The sequence below is a fragment of the Typopeltis vanoorti genome, chromosome 4, assembly GCF_054136105.1.
Source record: "Typopeltis vanoorti isolate ZY-2024b chromosome 4, IOZ_Tvanoo_1.0, whole genome shotgun sequence".
Lineage (NCBI taxonomy): Eukaryota > Metazoa > Arthropoda > Arachnida > Uropygi > Thelyphonidae > Typopeltis > Typopeltis vanoorti.
The window spans coordinates 7,978,135-7,998,799 of NC_143552.1; the positions used below are offsets into that span (position 1 = coordinate 7,978,135).

General features: G+C 35.9%; 1 protein-coding gene across 2 annotated transcripts in view; it reads left to right on the forward strand.

Moving 5' to 3' along the window:
- Positions 1-15,054, forward strand: part of LOC150107091 (protein NipSnap-like) — a 444,486-nt gene extending 429,432 nt beyond the window's left edge. For both annotated transcript variants that reach the window (XM_090390992.1, XM_090390993.1), the window contains one exon: positions 14,449-15,054. In XM_090390992.1, coding sequence (XP_090247118.1) covers positions 14,449-14,513 — 65 coding nt within the window. In that variant the 3' untranslated portion in view covers positions 14,514-15,054. The remainder of the gene's footprint in view (positions 1-14,448) is intronic.
- Positions 15,055-20,665: the final 5,611 nt, after the last annotated feature.

Consider the following 20,665-nt stretch of genomic DNA (forward strand, 5'->3'; position numbering starts at 1 on the left):
AAAAATGGTAGTTGTCTCCATAATTTTCAAAAATGCAAAAGAATAAATGTGGAAGAATAACTTTATTGAATGCAGATGGTACTTGAGTAGGAAGCTAATGAGATTGTTCAGTTAATGACTGCTTACTTTGCAAAGATATATCAACCAGGTATATGTAACATGGTGCACAGTGCTATGCTACATTGGATGAAGAGTTAGAGGTTCATGAAAATGAGGTTGAAGAGCTGTTGCATAACCTGGATAAGAATTTGTCTATAGGGACAGATGGAATATCAGCCAGTTTGCTAAAGGAATGTTCGGCCGAATCGGCTATGCCTTTCACATGTTTGTATAAATTGGATATTTGGATATTTATAACATCATTCGCAGGTCATACAAAATTATCAACTTAAAAATTAGCCTACTATATTTGGTCAAACATTTAATTAACCTCTAATGTGATGGCTGGAACTGCTTCTCTTTGGTGAGACATGTGATGTTAGCTGGTATTGATGATGTTGCGACTCGCAACTGCTTTTCCAGGTTTGCGTCGTCAGTCTGGAGCGCAATTGACTCTTTGCGATGGTAAGTTTTGAAAAGAACTGCTCGCACCAGTAACTTGTACCAAACAGATGCATATTTCAATGCATGTCTCCTCAAAGTGGGAAATTCATCATTGCTTATATTGCAATCGGAACTGTACAAATCCAGAAGAATCTTAGTACATGAGGAATTTAGCAGTTTATGGTAGTTTTTTATTTTATTTATTAATTATAATTTTATATATATATATATATTTTTGTTTTAATTTATTTATATATATATTTTTTTGAACTTTTATTTTATTTTATTTAATTATCGCTAGAGGTCAGGCTAAGAAAAAGATTAATTAACAGTGTAGATTTAATTTGCCAGTACAGAGTGCAAGAGCATGTAGCTTGGTGCATGTATATCCTTCTGAGGTCATCATCAGAAGGATATATGTATCCTTCTGATGATGACCTCAATACAGGGGTTGAAATGTCAAATTGTTATTTTATTAATAATAAGTAAAATAATAATTTCAACACATGTGTTTTGTGTCCCTAAATTCAGAAATATGAATGCTGATCACTGTGTAACCTTAAAAGAAAGAATTGCTTATATAACGTTTATAGAACTCAAGCAGTGGGAGGTTGTTGTACCTATCATTCAGCTCATCATCGCTTTGCAGCTGAATCATTTTGTGTTGTAGGTTATCAGGCACATCAGTTGGTTCCACATTGAATGGTGTAGCGAAGATGTTCAATTCCATTTGTTTACTTTTCACGTCCTTGAATCTTTTATTAAATGCCTCAATTAGTTAAGCACATTCGCCAGCATATTCAAGTGTTGTAGAAGGCTTTTATCTTTCCAGAGTGGGGAAAATGCACCGTGTTATTCCTTTCAAGTTGTACTTTCCACAGCTTTAATTTAGCTTCAAATGATTTCACGTTTGAAAGCAGGGAGCTGAGAAGCTGGTTGGGGCCCTGCAGCTTGACGTTCAGCTCTGAGAGGTATTTGGTAATGTCTACCATGAAACACTAGATCACACAGCCACTTGCTATCATCGAGTTCCATGACAGGTTTTCTCTTTATTTCCATGAACTGCTTGACTTCATCTTGCAGTTCGTAAAACCTCGTGAGCATGTTTCCGCGACTCAGCCACCGCACTTCACAGTGATAAACAAGATCACCGTACTCAGACTCAAGATCATTCAGTAACTCCTTAAGCTGCGGCTACTAAACTCTCTGCTTTTGACAAAATTTATGCATGACACTACTGTTGACTTCACAATGTTGAGCTGCAATGACCGTGTACAGAGACTTTCTTGGTGTATGATGCAGTGGCATATAATTAAATCACTTGCATCAAGACTGAGACGATTCAGTTCTTTCTTGACAAATGCAATTAACCCTTTTTGCAAGTCAACCATGGCTGGAGCTCCATCTGTAGTAAGGCCACTTAACTTTTCAAATGTTAGCTCAAGTTTTTTCATTGATAAAACAAGTCCTCACCCCTTGTAGTGCCATGCATGGTTTCCAGTGACAGCAGTTCCTCTTGCGTTTCAAACTCTGCAGTTATCCCAAGAACAAAAACAGCCATTTGAGCAGTATTTGTTATGTCCGTTGTCTCGTCACAAGCCAGAGAGAAAAATTGGAAATCTCCTGCAGAATCCTTCAATGTTTTTTCAATATTTTGTGCTAAGTCAGTAATCCGATCTGAGATGGTTTTCCAAGACAAACGAACACTCAGAAACAATTTTACTTTGTCTGGTGCTAACAACTCTGCAGTAGCCACCATGCACTTTTTCACAAACCCTCTCTCTACATTAGGCCTCAGCTTCTTTGCGATTAGCTTGCTCACTACATAACTCGTCTGAATAATGTTGTCTCTGTCACAACGAGGCCTAGTGAAAGCAGTTTGTTGTGATTCCAAACTCCGCTGAAGAGCACTGAGTTTATCCAGATGCATTTGGCCTCCCAATTCATTGAGTTTAGCATGTTTTGAGCTGTAATGACGCTCCAGATTGGCTTTTATCATTACTGCTAATGCATCGCCACAAACTGCGCACACAAGTTTGCCTTTGACTTCAACAAAAAAATAATCATTTGTCCATTTCTTTTGAAAAGATCGACACTCTGCATGAACTTTTCTTTTCTTTGTAGTTGCCATTTGTAGGATGTCACACCACTTAAGTTTTAATAACTATCCAGTGTGTGTCACCAGCGATGTGATTATTTTGCTTTGATCGCTGTTCTAATCCTGCATCTTGGATTTGGAACATATCCAATATTCGTACCATCGACTTTCAAGGTCTTCTCGTCGGCTGCCTCGGCAGCTGACGAGAAGCATACATGTCTGTCCCGTCATGTACTTGTATATATGTCCTGTCTATCCTGTAATGGCCATTCCTTGCTTGTCCCTCAAAATTTACATCATTGTTTTGATTCACTTAATATAAATTTATGTTGCTATGAAAAAAGCACCAAGATTTATTGAATTTTGAGTCCCGCCTGCGATTGCCTTGGCAGGCCGGGCCAGACCAAATGATTTCGCAGGCTGGACATTCCCCACCCCGGATTTAGGTGAACACAAATCGTACATCTGCAATCATGAATGATCATTCAGGCCTTGCAGACCATGTATTTAAGTCTTAATACAGGAATGGCTAAGTACATTTGAAAAAAAATTGTTTTTCTGTATAATTTTTTTATACAAAACTTTCTTAAAAATAAATTTTGCTTACAAATATTTTTTTATTTTGTGCCTTTTTAAAATTTTGTTAATACCATACATAAAATTTTCCAAGTGTTATATAAACAAAATAGTTACCATTTTATAAACTAGAATGTTCATAAAAGAAAAGCTGATCTTCCGATGTGTAATAATAATAAACTCATCCCATGAGACGGATTGATTATCCTATCATCGGAATGGATTTATCTTCTGCCATGTGCAGAAGTGTCATTTGTGGTGAAACAGTACCAGTAATTTCTGGAATAAAAAATAAATAAATTGATGGCACTGATAGCTTTAGTCTGTCAAATTTTATTGGTATCAGTGAGACGGAAGATGCTATACTGACAGGAATACAAGTAGCAGGGTATTACATTTAACAGTTTTTGGCAAGATACAAAGGGCAAATGCAGTATGGAATATTGCTTCTGATAAGTGATGAGCTGTGTCCTCTCAGAGGGGAGGAATTGGAAGGTGATGACACTAATGGTTTTGACATCATATGGTGTAGGTGGGCAGGACAGGATATTTAGTAAAGTGGTGCTATAAACCAGGGAGCAGAGAAGGTAAAGAACAAGAGATGTATCAGTAGTTGAGCTTGGCTAGTGCAAAAAAGAACAGTCGTTATTGGCAATTTTAACCTTTTTTTTTTTGTACTTTCACAGATTATTATAATCTGCAAAATATTAGCAACCATGGTAAGTTGTATCCCTCAAGTGAGAAAGAAAACGTAGTTTGGTGTAAATTAATTGACAAATGGTGTCAAACAGGAAGTGAAGGTGAAAATAGGTTATTTAAGAGATATAAGAAGCAGGGTGGAAAGCAGATGTGTGAAGAATATGAGAAGAGATTGATCCTGATATCCAAGGAAAATTCTAAGGAATTCTTTTGTTATGTGGCCAGTAAGGGGGAGGAGGGGAATTATTATGGAAGAATGACATTATTAAACAAAGATGGGAGTAGAGTGACTGATTTGAAACATAGTAGAGATGCTTACTAATCACTTTATTGTGATATTTTATCCTGTAGAAGTAAGTTTTAATACTTGTGTCGATAAAGTAATAGAACTGGATGGGATTTCACCACAGAATTTGAGGGTATATGCTAAAGAACTGATACTTTTGTTGACTTGGCTTTTTTTATGAGGGTTCATTATGGGAAAGGTGCCCAATCTGCAGAAGAAGGGTAAGATAGTGTCATTGCATAAGGGGTGGTATTAGTAATGGAGGTGTCAACCTATGGACTAGTTTGCATTTGTTTGGTAGTTGTTAAGCTATTGGAATAATTAGTGAGATATCATATATAGCATGGACATAGAGGGTAACGTTATCTGTGAGAGTCAGCCTGAATTTGTTAAGGGATGTTTGTGATTTAGTAATCTGATTGCCGTTTATGATGGAGTGGGAAGAGCTGTTAATGAGGGAGAGGATATATACTGCCCCATTTTTTTAATTTTAAAAAGGCATTTCATATAGTGCCACATGATAAGCTGATATTTAAGTTACAGCACATGGGTTTAGATGTCAGGTTGAATTCATGAATTGGATAGAAGATTGGCTGTCTGATAGATATCAGAGTTGTGTGTGTGATGTAGCAGTATCAAGGAAGCAGAATGTTACAAGTCTAGTTCCACAGTGCTCAGTACTGCGAATTGCATTGTTTGATCTTTATATTAATGACATTGTCAATGGATTGCAGGGAAGATGTTCAGTCACTTGCAGTCGGGAAGGGTTATTAGTTATAGTGCAGATCTAGTAGCCTTCAGAAGGATTTGAATAAGCTGGACAGTTGTTCAAGTGAATTGTGGTTCAATTTAATTCAACGATGTGTGGAATACATCACTTCAAGGAACTGTTCTGGAGGACATTGGGGGGGGGGGGGGGGAGATAGGAGACCTTGGAGTGATTGATAGAAATTTGAAATTCATGGAACATATTACAAAGGTGATGAAGATAACCCAGAGAATTGCTACAATACTGAGAAGGATTGTATAACATCCTAATCAGACCACATCTGCACTATTGTGCTCGGATTTCTTCACCAGGATTTGAACAGGATAACTTAACCTTAGAAAGAATCCAGAGACAGATAACAAAAGTGATATCAGAACTGTGCAATGTTAATTTTGAGGAGAGAATGTGGACCACAAAGTTTGGTAGATAGAAGGAGAGGTGATATTTTTATTATTTAGGCCTCCATGGAGTCAAAAGACTCATCATGGGAAGTATATCATTGAGATATTTAAACTGTTGAGAAGTATTTGTAATAGTTTAGTTTAAAAATGAACAGTTTAAGTATTTATAGTGTTGACACTGGGGAGTTCGCTCATATTTAAGAACAAGTGAGAGGAGCGAGGTCAATGGGCCATCTGTGGAAATTACAAATTGAAGTCATGAGCAAAAGAGTATGGAATGGTTTATTTGCATGGATGGTTGATCTGTTGAATGCATTGCCTCATTGGGTGGTGAAAGCACGAATGGTGAATGCATTAAGAAGTGGTATGATAGATTTCATGTTTTCTAGGATTAGATCAGAGCGAGGTCAATGGGCCATCTGTGGAAATTACAAATTGAAGTCATGAGCAAAAGAGTATGGAATGGTTTATTTGCATGGATGGTTAATCTGTTGAATGCATTGCCTCATTGGGTGGTGAAAGCACGAATGGTGAATGCATTAAGAAGTGGTATGATAGATTTCATGTTTTCTAGGATTAGACTCACACAGTGAATCTTGTGACTCCAGGTAGGTCCCAAATAATAATAATAAAAGTAATAATTAATACAATAAATGCTTTAAATCAGACTTTCTCAAACTGTGTTCTGTGGAACACTGGTGTTCTGCAGAAGGTGAATAGGTGTTCTGTGAGAAGTTCTGGAATTTGTCATTTTAGTTTTCTAAGCATTTTTCATGAATAAATATTTTATAGTAAAAATATTCTGAGGAGAATAATATTCGTGACTATGTCGAAAAGCTCAGACCCAGAACACCTAATAACATCTATGTATCGTTAATTTTCACACATCGAAACCTTTCAACATTTGGGAAAGGGAATGCTGCTGTTTATGATGGGTCATAAAAATTGCCTGCAAGCCCATTATAACAATTGGTGTCATATCCTCTGTTCTCAAAACTGAAGGAAATGACATCAGTGTAGCAAATGGCAGTGACCAAGCAGCATATTTTTAAACATGGAAATATTCATGAATTATTGTTAATTTTCACACATTGAAATCTTTCAACAATCAGGAAAGAGAATACCACCATTTATGACCGATCATAAAAATTGCCTGCAAGCCGATTACAACAATGGGTGGAGTGTTCTCAGAATTGAACGAAATAACATCTGCGTTGCAAATATCAGTGACCAATCAGCAAGGAAGTATAAAGAAAATTTTTCCACTGAAATTGAAGATCAAGGTTGTATCCGGTTCTCAAATCTTTTACTACTGAATACTTTCTTCGCAAGTTTGTATTGCAGTGTGTAAGTGCTTGTTCTGAAACCAGAGTGTCATGATTTTTTTTTAAAGTAATAGGAATACAGAGTTAAAATCTAATATGAATAAGAGACAAGGCACTTTGTTTAATTTTGGTATTAAGAAATCTCTTATTGAAGGTGTTTGTGACGGAACAGATAGTGAGTCATCCACCTCAAGCCTACAAAGATCTCCAGGATGTACAAAAGGAGGGGAAAACTACCAGCACACAGGAGAAAAAGTCTGCATTCACTCATTAGTACTCATAATAATATTATAAATATATTTGGTGATCAGAATGGGGTATGTCAATGAAATCAGCACAAATTAATTTAATGATGTTTGCCTGAAGAAACTATGATATGCTACAAGATTTCATTAGTCCAGTGATTGATAACTAATTTAAATGTAATTTATATTTGTCAACATGCTACACTGTATACATAAGTGTACTAATACTCTTTATGATTATGCCATAATTAATTATTAATACTTATGTTAATGTATGAACTTTAAAAAATTTTGGAAAGGTATTTACGAGTAAATTTGTTGGGACCGAAAGGTATTTACAAGTAAATTTGTTGGGACCGGGCCCTCGGAAAAAAAAAAAAAATCAGCTAATGCCTTTTTATTCCCATATATAGGGAGTAGGTGGAGTAGGCGAGGCGGCTTTTTAAAAAAGAATTCTTCTTACTCTTTTAACTAATTTTATGATTAACATCTGATTTATTTCAAACTGTTTAATTTTTGTTACTGAACATTTTATCAAATCATTCTTATTACAATTGCTTTTACATTACTTCATTTACATTACATCATTTGATACGGTTTAGTAATTTTCTTACAAGTATTGTTACAATTTATATTTACTTTTGTGTTTTGCAGTCTTTTTTTACTATTTTGCATTATTCATTTACTTTTATATTATTCGACATTTCTTATTTATAATCTTATTGTTTTTCATACTAAAGTTACCTTTACGACACAATTCTATTTGTTTTTATTATAGCTCTGACAAATATTGGAATTTGAATATTATTGAAAAAATACCCATGGATTCTTGTTTAAAGACAGGAACTCTAACACAAGGAGGAGCAAGTACTTCTGCTGACACATCTACTCGTATGATTGGAGAAGATATGGAATTGCAAACTGTAGTTTCTTCAAAAGCTAATATTAAAGAACAAGAGTCATCTAAGAACAGACCAAAACGGAAGTACCATGAAAGTTATTTAAATTATGGATTTACATGTATTGGCAATACACATGTTCCTGAGGCAATGTTTGTTTTATGTAATAAAATACTAGTAAACAGTTCTTTGGCTCCAGCTAAACTTCGTAGGCACTGCAAAACGAAACACACGTGACTCGCTAGAAAAATCTAAACTTCAAATGGCTACAATTGCTACAACTGAAAATGCAACAGAGGCGTCTTTTCGCATGAGTTTCTGCATTGCACTTCATGGTGAAGCTCATACAGTTGGTGAGACACTCATTAAGCCTGTGTGAAAGACATTGTATCATGCATGTTAAACGAGCAGGTTGCTAAAAAAATAGATGCAGTACAATTATCAAATGTTATTGTTTCACGTCACATCAAAGATCTTTCTGCTGACATAGAAAAAGAGCTAATTCATCCACTTAGACTTTGCAGTGAATATTCATTGCAAATGGATGAATCTACAGATGTTGCAGGACTCGCTGTATTACTAGTGTTTGTTTGTTACATATTTGTTAAAAGTATTGAAGAATATTTACTCATGTGCGAATATCTACAAGAAAAAACTACCTGAGAAGATATATTCAACTGTATTAATAATTATATTACAAAACAGGAAATCGGTTGGGAGAGGTGTATTGATATTTGTACAGATGGTGCTCAAGCAATGGTAGGAAAGATGAAGGGATTGTAACACGTATCCTGCAAGCAGCTACAAGAGCCACCAAAAGTCATTGTGTTTTGCATAGACAAGCACTAGTAACAAAAAGAATTCCTACATATTTAAACACTATTTTGGATGAAGCCGTAAATATGATCAACTATGTAAAATCTCGACCACTTCAATCCAGATTATTTAAAATTTTGTGCGATGAAATGGGTAGTGCACATAACACACTTTTATTACATACTGAAGTGAGATGGCTATCCAGAAGAAAAGCATCATCGAGACTTTTTGAACTTTGTAGTGAGTTAATCGTCTTCTTGATGTCACATAATTTAGGACAAAATTTTATTGAATTATTAAGAAATTCTTCATGGTTGATGAGTCTTGCGTATCTGGCAGATATTTTTACAAAGTGCAATGCAATTAATTTATCATTACAAGGAAAGAATATTACAATTTTTAATACAAGAGATAAAATTGCATCTTTTGATAGGAAGTTGCAATTCTGGATTTCTACAGTTGAACAGAATAATTTTGATTGTTTTCCGACCTTGCAAATTTTTGACTGAAATAAATTCTGAAATAAATGAAGAAGTATCTAACATAATTTTAGAACACTTGCATGACTTGCAATCAACCCTTTTGCAATATTTTCCAAAATCCAGTGAGTACAATTCCTTGGTTCTGAATCCATTTACATTGACAGCTTAGCTAGCAGTCTTCAGCACAAGTGATTATGAAAATCTAATTGACTTAATTAGTGACTCTGATTTAAAACAAAAATACAAGGAACTGCCAATAAATGATTTCTGGACAAATTTAACAGAAGAGCACCCCAGCATGTCAAAACTAGCTATTCTTGTTTTACTTCCTTTTACAACGACATATTTATGCTAGGCAGGATTTTCATATTATGCTGCAACCAAATCAAAGTCCAGGAACAGACTCAACGCTACACCAAATATGAGAATTCAGCTTTCTAATATTGTGCCTGATATCAAAAGAATTTGTAATTCAAAGACCCAAAAACATCGGAGTCATTAAGAACTTAATTTGCAATATACATGTTTTACTATTTTTATGTGTTTTGTTTTTACTAATTAACATTTGACAATAAATGATTGTTTTTTCTTAACGCTTAGATTTACTCATTTATTTTATTTATATTTACCTACCCTACAAAACCAGCACACAGGAGAAAAAGTCTGCATTCACTCGTAAGTACTTATAATAATATTATAAATTTTTGTGATCAGAATGGGATATGTCAATGAAAATCAGCACAAATTAATGTAATGATGGTTTAATTGATGTTTAATTAATTATTAATTAATATTAATTATCGGTCATTAATATTCATTATAAATTATTAATTAACAATAAAATAAGCTAAATTACAAATTGATTATTAATTAATACATTACAAAATAACCAAGGTGTTCCGTGAACATTTCAGGATTTGTGAAGTGTTCTGTTGTAGAAAAAGTTTGAGAAACCCTGCTCTAAATTATTCTGTTCCTTTTCTCTCCTTCAAACCCTGATCTATTATTCATTAAATTATAAGTTGTAACTTATACAGTTTTCATCGATTGTCTTATGGCAAATAAATATTACATTATCTCAGTTATTAATCTACAATCTCTTTTACATTCATCTTTATCAGTGCTCTTTGGTGTCTGGTGTTTGTTTCACCATCTTTGGCATTTCTCTCTGTCCGCTGCTATTTGACTCAAATTCTGCATACTCTTTCCATACACTGCTTCTTCACATGATCTGCTTACTCTCACTTTGGCTATCTTCCTCTGTTTACACCATCCATTGTACCAATCATCAGGGGCGAATGGTTGTCTTGAAATTCACGCTTGCTCTTGTTATCATTCAGGGAGTGAGAGGTGTGATTGAAGTCTGATTAGCGGAATAATGAATTACTGACCATTTAAAATTACAGTAAAACCCCTTTTTTACACTTTTCAGGGGACTGATGGAAAAAAGTGTAAATAGCAGGAAATGTAAAAAAAAAAAACATTTAAAAAAACGGCTAAAAGATGACTTGCTGCTAGTATGTGAGTCTACATACTTGATTACAAAATTTAATAACTGAAAATAAATGAATTTAGAATTACTTACATTTATCTATTTAAAAAAATCTTTAATTGTCGATTGTTTTTTTTTTTTTTTTTTTTTTTTTTTTTTTTTTTTTTTTTTGACATAGCGCCAGATTGCTTTGAATTGAGTTCAGTGCTTGACCTGTTTTCTACCAAAGTGGACACGGAGAGTCCAAGATCTTTTGCTAAATGCACACGTGTTCCAGCATGCCAATCTGCACGTCGCAGAATTGCCATCTTTTCTTCTACCGAAATACACTTTCTTTTTTTTTTCTCCATGTTAAACTAACATGGATAATCCACCACCGTAACTTGAAAGCAACTTTCAGACGTTAAATTACGTAACAGAAATTCTACAATATCAATTCATACTGTGATTGAAAAATCACGGTATCGCTCATGACTACATTACTGCTTCAAGTGTGCAAGTCACCGTTATGGCGGAAATGAAACTTACAGCCGAAAGCAACGCCATCTGGGAACAGAAATGCGCATATTTCTGCAGAAATTGATTCAAAAGTCAGTATTGCCACCTGAGAAAAAAACGCAAATCACGGGAAATAACGTCCACATCAAGTTGTTAATGGCGGGAAAACAATATATCGTAAGAACAGACCTTACGATGGGACCAACGGAAAATGACGTATATGGCAAGAAAACGTAAAATTGCGGGAACGTAAAAACGGGGTTTTACTGTATATATTCAGAAATTTATGTACATTTAATCATACAAATACAACGTTTATTTTACAAATGATATTCTATCTTTTTCAATTTAGCTACTTGAATACAATACAAATTCTACCCTATGGTTCTTCTTTATGAACTGGTCAATAACATCGTTTGGTTGTAACTTAATTTTTCCAAGAAACACAAGACTTCCAAGCAGAAGTCTTTGCTATAAGTAATGTCCTAACACAAATTGTACATTTACTCACTCAAACCCATGATAACCCTCTTCACTCTCCAAATACTATGGATCACTTTTTTTTTACCAGTTCTCCTTCCATGTACAATGGAAGCATCACCTCTCCTCAGTAACTGAGATTATAATCTCGTACAAGTCTACTCTCTCTTCCTTACCCTTCCTCCAATCACTCCTGATCTCACATCCTCTGGTACTACAAAAGGAGTCATTTGGCATGACCTGCAGAATTTTTACTCCTCTCCTTGGTCTCTCTATTGCTTTCACTCACCTGACCCTAACACCTGTGAACAGGTCACAGAAATTATTCTCGCTGGTATCAAGACCTTCACCCAAATTCATAATCCACATCACTGGTTCAACCAAAAATGCATCAAAGCAGTCAAAGAAGAAGAAGAAATTCATCTTACCACACCACATGTATCTCAAATCAAGAACTCCAGCTTCATACTCTGCCTATACCAAAGTACCCAGCATATACATATCAGTCATCAGTAAGTCCAAATCAGATTTCATCAAGGCCACCAACAGTAAACTTCCCTCCTGTCCAAATGGAAGCTGTGTGTGGTGTGTCTTCTAGTCACTTGCAACGCTGTTGGATGCAACTTCTGCTCTCCAGCACTTCCACCTCTGTCTGATTTCACCCAAAGATATAGCTGACCTCTCAGCATCACTCTTTCTCTCAAACTCTTGCATAGATGACCAAGAGAAATCACCTCTTACTGTAATGGAATCTAGGCACCATATGCCTCCTATAGTTTTTCGACAAAAAGTCATCAAAAAACTACTAAATAACTTTGATACTAAAAAGTGTTTTGGTCTTGATGGCATCTCCCCAATTGTTTACAAACATTGTGCTCCAGAGATAACATCCTATAATTTATTATAGAGAAGATACATGTCTACTATCAACCAATTGCCATCACCCCTGTCCTCTCCAGAATGGAGAAAGTCATCAATAGCCAACTCTTCCACTACTTAGAGGCCCACAAATTAATCAGCAACCACTAGTGCACATTCCGCCATTCAAGATTCACAACTGACCTTGTAGCTTATATTACCCACCACTGGACACATATCATGGAAAGGTTTTGAGAAACTTGTGCTATCACCCTTGACATTTCCAAAGCTTTTGACTGCATGTGGCATCAAAGGCTATTAAACAAATTGCTATCCTCTGTAATTGGGTAGCCAGCTTTCTCTCTGTTCATTTTCTGTGAGTCATGGTAGATGACTCCTTCGAGCTTCACCACCCATGCTGGAGTGTCTCAAGGCTCTGTCCTATTGCTTACTCACTTTCTCCTGCACATAAATGACCTACTGAAAATAACCACTAATCCCATCCACAGCTTCGCAAAAGATGCCGTTAGGTAGCGTATTGTGTTTGCTGCACGGATATTTTTCACTCCTGAAGGATAAGTAATTTTTTTCATATTTCAGTTGATAATATTACATTAACTTATTGTAGTTTTTGTTTTAAATGGGTATGTGGTTGATTGAGTTATTTAGTTTGTAAGTAAACCATGTATGTTTTTTTGTTTAAATACCATATTGTTTGTAAGGTGCCAATGCATGGTTAGAACAATTAGAACAATTGCAGAAAATTAAATGATGTGTAGAAGGAAATTGAAACTGGAGAGAGCGTGTGTGTATTAAATGTTTCCAAAGTGAGTGACTATTAGGTGACAAAATTGTTAGTAGAGTGGACAGTATGGATGGTAGGATAGGAAATGTCTGAATTAAGGTCGAATGAAATAGACACAAATAAAGAAATAGCATGCTTGAATGTTATCCTTCATAGGACAAAGCGCATAATTGAAAAATTGCAGAATCGGCAAGAGATTAGCAGGGCTGATAACTGTAGGTAGTCCGAAGTAATAATAAAGAATGAGAAAACACATCTCCTTGCAGATATGTATAATGTTATGCATTAAGGGAAGGGCCACTACCCAGACTAGTTTCGGCAAGGAGATGTGTTTTGCATTATGGAAGAATACTGAAATCGGAGTGATGTTAGCTTGGTCCACCTTTGCTGCAAGTTGCCCGGTGTTGTACTATCTTACCCCAGTCCCGAAGATATTTTCAGGTGCAAACTTTGTTTGCTCACACTTGGATAAAGGATTAAACTAAATTTATTATAGTCTAACCAAGTGAAAAATAAACTTTCAACATCTTTCTCTAAATCCAGAGTAATTTAATAAAAAGGTGGCACACCTTTTGGCAACTCCTATAGGTAAAGATGACCTCGGCATTGCTTCTGCCTGGTATCTCCACTTCTGGGCCTGGCTCCCACTGAAGAGACCTCAATAAAGGTCGAAACTGGGTAGTGGCCCTTCCCTTAATGCATAACATTATACATATCCGCAAGGAGATGTGTTTTGCATTATGCGAGATACTGAGATAGGAGTGATGTTAGCTTGGTCCACCTTTGTTGCGAGTTGCCCGGTGTTGTACTATCTTACCCCAGTCCTGAAGATATTTTCAGGTGCAAACTTTGTTTGCTCACACTTGGATAAAGGATTAAACTAAATTTATTATAGTCTAACCAAGTGAAAAATAAACTTTCAGTTATATACAAGTTAAAAAAAAATATTTTCAGTCTTCTCATTGACTCAAGATATGTAGCATGCCTACTTATAAATGTAATGTTTGCACGTGTAGAATTTTCAAATTTAAATTATTTATTAGTTTCAATCATTTAAATTTAAATAATTTATTAGTTTGAATCATTTAAATTAAAATCATTTATTAGCTTTGAATCATTTAAATCATTTATTAGTTTGTAATGTTCATTGCTTTATAAACTTTGTTTTCATTTTAGTGCCTCTTATCAGAGAAATGAGGAGCCGTTGGCTGTGTCCAAATCCATTTTCTCCTATTCGATGAAAAGAAATAGATGAAGAAAAGTATTATTATTATTAAGAAGGAGCTCTGATTTGTGGGAATCAGCAAGTAACAACAGCTGCTTTCTAAGACTGGCATCTGATGTCATGTTTTGGTGCTTATTAAATATTAAATAACATGGATGGCTACTTTTTTTTGAAAAAGTGGCACAATATTTACAACTAGTTGAAATGGCAGTGTTTAATAATCAATGTTTTTTATAGAGTATTTATAATTAAAATATGTAAATGAAACATAAGCATATGAAGCTGTTCTACATTAAATGCATACACAAATAATTTGATCACGTATCTGTAGTAGATTGTTTAATGAATATTTTTCATTGACAGTCAGAAACTAGGAATTATGTATAAAGAGTTAATGCTCTTCATGTGTTAATAATTAAGAGAAAGAGCATAATTTCATATATTTGATAAATTTTAATGTAGTACTACTACTCTTTTATTGCAGTAGAATATTCAGGTTGTATACAAGAGTTATGTACTATAGTTTATTGGGAAAATTAAAATGATGGACTTACAAATTCCAGTCTCCACTTTTCATTGGAACACTAGTTAGCTGCTATATAAATATAGTTCTGATTTGGTGCTGGATAGTGGAATAAGATAAAAGAATAATGCAATTGTTTGTAAACTGATAATTACCTCATATCTGTATTTATTTATTTTTACATGACTCTTGACTCTCTCCATGAAAGAGTTTTGTAAACCAATAATGCACTTGTACCATGGGTAGGCTAGGGATTTTTTTTTTTCTATTTTTTATTAATTGATTTTTTAAAAAAAAATAAATTTTGTTACATAGTTTGGAAACCATGATCTAGAGACCAATATGGAACTTTTTTCAAGCCTCCAATAATGGTGATGGCCTCACCAGGTAACAAAATTTATCTTCCACCTAAGAATAGTCACAAACATCCATGCCAATAGTGGGATTCAAACTTGCAGCCTCTTGGTTGGAGAGCAGAAATACTGACTACTTGGCCAACCAGACTGGAAAATTATTCGTAAAATTATTATCATTTAGAGCCAGCATGGAGTCCTGAGATCAGTTCATGTAACACAAGTTTGCCATAAAACTCCTTAAACTCATTCACTCTTTTTTGATGGCATCTTCACCTTTAAGTAGCTGCCCCAGTGATTTCAAGAGCTATGTCAGTGATAGCTAGAGTACTGGTAGAGCCTCATTAGTTGAACAGAATAAGAGATAGGCACCAGAATATGAGAGATATCTTGATTCTCTAGGTTGGAGGTTTAACATAAAGCTGGTTACCTTACCAAGCAAATATCGCTGTAACTTAGAAGCGTCCAATCAAAAATTCATCGGAAATAAATAATGGATTATAACCAAGAAAGGATAAAGGTAAAAACAACTAAAAAACAAAAATGTTAACATAAATTAAAGATGTCAGGAAGTTATATTCTTGTTTAATCCTTTGTCCAAGTGCATGCAAACAAAGTTTGTGTGTGAAGTATTTATTTTCACAACTAGGCTACTTGTATATAGAGGCAAATGACTTCATATTAATTGCCATAGCATCCCATAATACAAAGCACACATCCCTTTGGATGTGTATGATGCTGTGCGTTATGGGAAGGACAACAGAACTGTGTACACTAACCACAATCAATGACCTGAAGGATCATTTTAACTAATTTACTCTTGATCACTCAAAGATACTCAGCAATTGTTTTACTGTGACAGGCGCACCCTACCACTGAGCAGAACTGTTTCATATCCCAGGGAAAAGCATCCACCGAAAGGCCTTAATAAAGGCCACATCAGATGAAGCTATACTATATGCAAGCATATAATGGAATGCAGTGATCGAGACCAATTCAGTAGTCTCACACCAGTGAGAGCCTGACCCAGAACCCAGAATGATTTCAACCTTTATTGATGGTGAAAAAGTAAAGGGATGTTCATCATAGTCCTGGAGTAATCGGGAAAAAAGGTGCAAGAGAGCCTGATAGCATTAGGAGAAAGAAATGACAGATGGGTAGTATGAGAAATAGAAAATAAGGCCTCAGCGCTTTTATAGCATCATGTAGTCCAAGGCTATCGTTTTTTCTTTTTCACTAGTCTTGTGCAGCTGAACAACCAAAAGACTGATTGAAACTGAAGTGCAAAGATGACTGATACCCATTGTCTAAGCTACCACCTTGGTTGGCCCTCTCTGCTTGGAAGTGCTCTCCAGTCATCCCTGCAATTGACCATAAGATCACAGTGAACTAAGAGGATGGAACCATTTAAAAACCTCTCATAGTAAAAATAGACAGAATTTTATCTTCCCCTGGTAAATATTGCATAATGTTGATGGTCTACACCACTTAGCCAAAAATTTGGTATCTCCTAGAATGCTTCTTTCTAAAGATAAAAATCATCTGACTGAACAATAAAATTTCCGCAATACAATATTGTAAAGTACTTGAATGTCATATTTCTGGTTTGCAAATCCATGTTTTTTCCTAACTTTCCTTAAATCGTATTTTAATTCATTAATTATAAAAATAAAAATTCTCTTTCCATTACTAGCAGGTGGGATTTACTGCTAAAAAAACAAACCTCTTCTATTTAGAGTAATGAAATGCCCCAACATATTACATAATCTGTTCTAAATAAGGGCAATAAGGCAGCTGTAGAATAAATGTTCTGCTGTTACCAACTAGTAACAGATATCACAGATTGGATCTTTGATGTTAAAATACCTCCATTGATGGCATTTACTGAAAGGTGATCACCATATGCAATTCTCCTAGCAGATCTCTCCCGTTAGGGTATCCTTGCAACTTCAGTAAGTTATGAAACAAAGCATTATTGTCATTACTCAACTGCAGAAGTTCATGGTGAAAGAAGTTAAGGATTTCTTTATAACAAGTGTTGCTTTTATTAATGGAAAGAATGTCAATGTCAGAATATTGTATCAATCTTAGAATTATTATTATGATTCAGGCCTTCATGGATTCACAAGACTCATCATGGGGAGGACCACCCTAGAAAACACAAAGTCTATCATACCACTCCTTGAACCCATTCACCATTCGTGCTCTCACCACTCTATCAGGCAATGCATTCCACCATTCAACCACCCTCCAAGAAACCACTCCTTACCTTCTTGCTCACAACTTTCTTTCTTAACTTCCAGTGATTGTCCCTTTTCCACATTCCTTTCCTTTGTTCCACCAAATGAAAGAACTCCTTAGTGTCACTCCTGTAACTACCTCTCAACAGTTTAAAATTCTCAATCGTATCACCTTTCACCTCTCCTTTTTCTGTCTACCAAACTCCAGTCCATATTCCCTTCGCCTATCCTCATAACTAACATCGTAGAGTCCTGGTATCATCTTTGTTATTTGCACCCTTTCCACAGTTAATTTATCCCCTTCAAATTCTTGGAATAAATCTGAGCACCATAGTCCAGGTGTGGTCTGATCAGAGGTTTATACAATGGAATGACAACTCTTTTATCTCTACAGGTCACCTTCCTTCTCAGTATTACAGCAATCCTCTAGCTTACCTTCACCACCTTTGCAATATGTTCCCTGAATTTCAGGTTTCTATCAGTCATCACTCCCAGATCCCTTGCCTCACCCATTTACTCCATTACAGTTCTTCCAACAGAATATGCAGCCTCCCATTCATGTATCTCAAACTTCAAAACTTTATATTTAGCTGAATTAAACTGACACCCCATCCATTTCCCATTGTCCATTTTATTCAAATCCTCTTGAAGGGTGACCACATCTGCACCATTACTAATAACCTTTCCCAGCTTCGTATTATCTGCAAACAACTGAATATCTCCCTGCAGTCCATTGACAATATCACTGATATAAGGGTTAAACAATACAGGTCCCAGTATTGAGCCCTATGGGACTCCACTTGTAACCTTCTGCTCTCTTGATAATGCTCCCTAATACACAACTTTTTAATACCTATCAGATAGCCAATCCTGAATTCAATTCACTAACCTGGCATCTAAAACCATGTGCTGCAACTTAAATATCAGCTTTTCATGTGATACTGTGTAAAATCCAAAAACATGGCACAATATGTCTTTCCCTCATCAACCACCCCTTGTCACGTTATTATAAAAGGCAAACATGTTACCTAAAACAAGAGTGCCCCTTAACAAATCCATGCTTACTCTCACAGATAACATTATCTTCATCTGCCCAACACTGTAAGTGATCCCCCACTAATTTATCCAAAACCTTAACAACTACTGGTGAAATACAAACTGGTCTGTAGCTTGATACTTGCTATCTGCTACCACATTTATTCAATGGCACTATCTTATCGTCTTTCCACTCTTTGGGTGCCCTTCCCATGGTCAGACTTTCATTGAAAACCAGGTCAACAGAGCTGTCAGTTCTTTAGCACATTCTCTCAAACCCCATGGCAAAATCCCATCCAGTCCCATTGCTTTTATTGACATCTAGAGTACTCAGTATTTGAAACACACTCTTTTGCATGTCTTAACCTCAAACCTACCCTATCCCTCTAATACTGAAACCTACTTCTCCAGGAAATACCTGAATAAAGTGTTTATTGAATAACTCTGCTTGGTCCTTCACATCAGTCACTCTAGTCCTAATTTATCCAGTAATGTCATCTTTCCACAATCATTTCTCCTCCTACTGGCCAAATTACACTAAATTGTGTTCTCTTCTTCACTCACTGTATACAACTTGCTATTGCTGTTAATACATATTCAAGTTCCCAAGCACCAATGATATCTTGCCCTTCCAATTCTTCCTCCTCCCAGTTTATACTGCTTTATGCTTTAGTTAAAATCTCCCTTAACAATCATCCTTTTTGCACTCACCAAGCTCGACTGTTTGAACATCTCCTGCTCTTCACCCTCTGTGCTCCCTGGCATATAGTAACACACTACCAAATATCCTGCAGACCTCTACCTCACACATGTGCTTTCAAAACCATTAGTGCCATTGCCCTCCAAATCCTCCACTCTGAGAAGACATAAGTCATCACATATCATAAGCAGTACCTCACTACCGTATTTGCCCTTCCTATCCCATTGAAAAATGCTATACCCTGCTACTTCTATTCATGTCAGTATATGATCTTCTGTCAACCATGTCTCAGAGATCCCAATAATCTTTGGACAAGCTGTTATAATCTAAGAGGGAATACATTGTGTAATGCTGAATCTAGTGGAGTCTGGAGGGGATAATGAGAGTTATAGAAACAGTCACAATGCCTTGATTCTTTATACTAATGCCAGGCTCCACTGGATTCAGCATTACACAATGTATTCCCTCTTCTCCAAAATGCCTATTCCCACAGGCAGCAACTCCTGCTACTACCCACCCTCATAATTCTAGTTTCTCTACATTGACACACTGACTTGTTCAGAGGTCAACATTCTCTCTAGATGCCTACATCCTTTCTCATTCAAATGTAAGCAGTCTTTTGCATACAGTTCCTTTCTGTCCTCAATTGCCCACTAAGCATTTACGTAATTCAAGCCTCTCTTTCAACACATTCTGGCTATTATACTATTCATTATTGATGCTCTCTGCAGCTCTGTATTATCATACTTGAGCAGTACACTCACTATCTTCTCTCCCTCTGTCTTCTTCTGTACAACCTCAGATCTCTTGCCATCCAGTTCACACTGCTGCTCATGTCATTCGTGCCATCATCACAGTCATCTCATCCACCTTTTCACCTTGCTTAATTGCCATAGTCCCACTATCTGTTGTTCCTCTAGGCAAACACTCCTCTGGCATTCTATCTTGCACACCACAGATCATTGAGTCACCATATGTCACACCGGATACCACTCTGTTTCTTCCTTGCTCACCTCCATCCCTCACTCTGTCTCCTCTTACACTTTCTCTCTTTGTTCTATCACTTACATGATATTTGAAATAGAAGTGATCACCATTTACTGTTGTGTAGGATAAAATTGGTGGTCTTATAGTTCCACATATATCTGTTCCTCTCAGAAGTCTTCATATGGCTAGCCACAACCCAGGTAATCTTGCCGTGATCACTCTCATCAACTGGAGGAAAGTTCGACACCCTGCTCACAGTCACATGTCATATGCCCTGCTTTACATACTGTCTAAGATTACATACTGTTTCTCAAGAAATTTAGTTTCTTT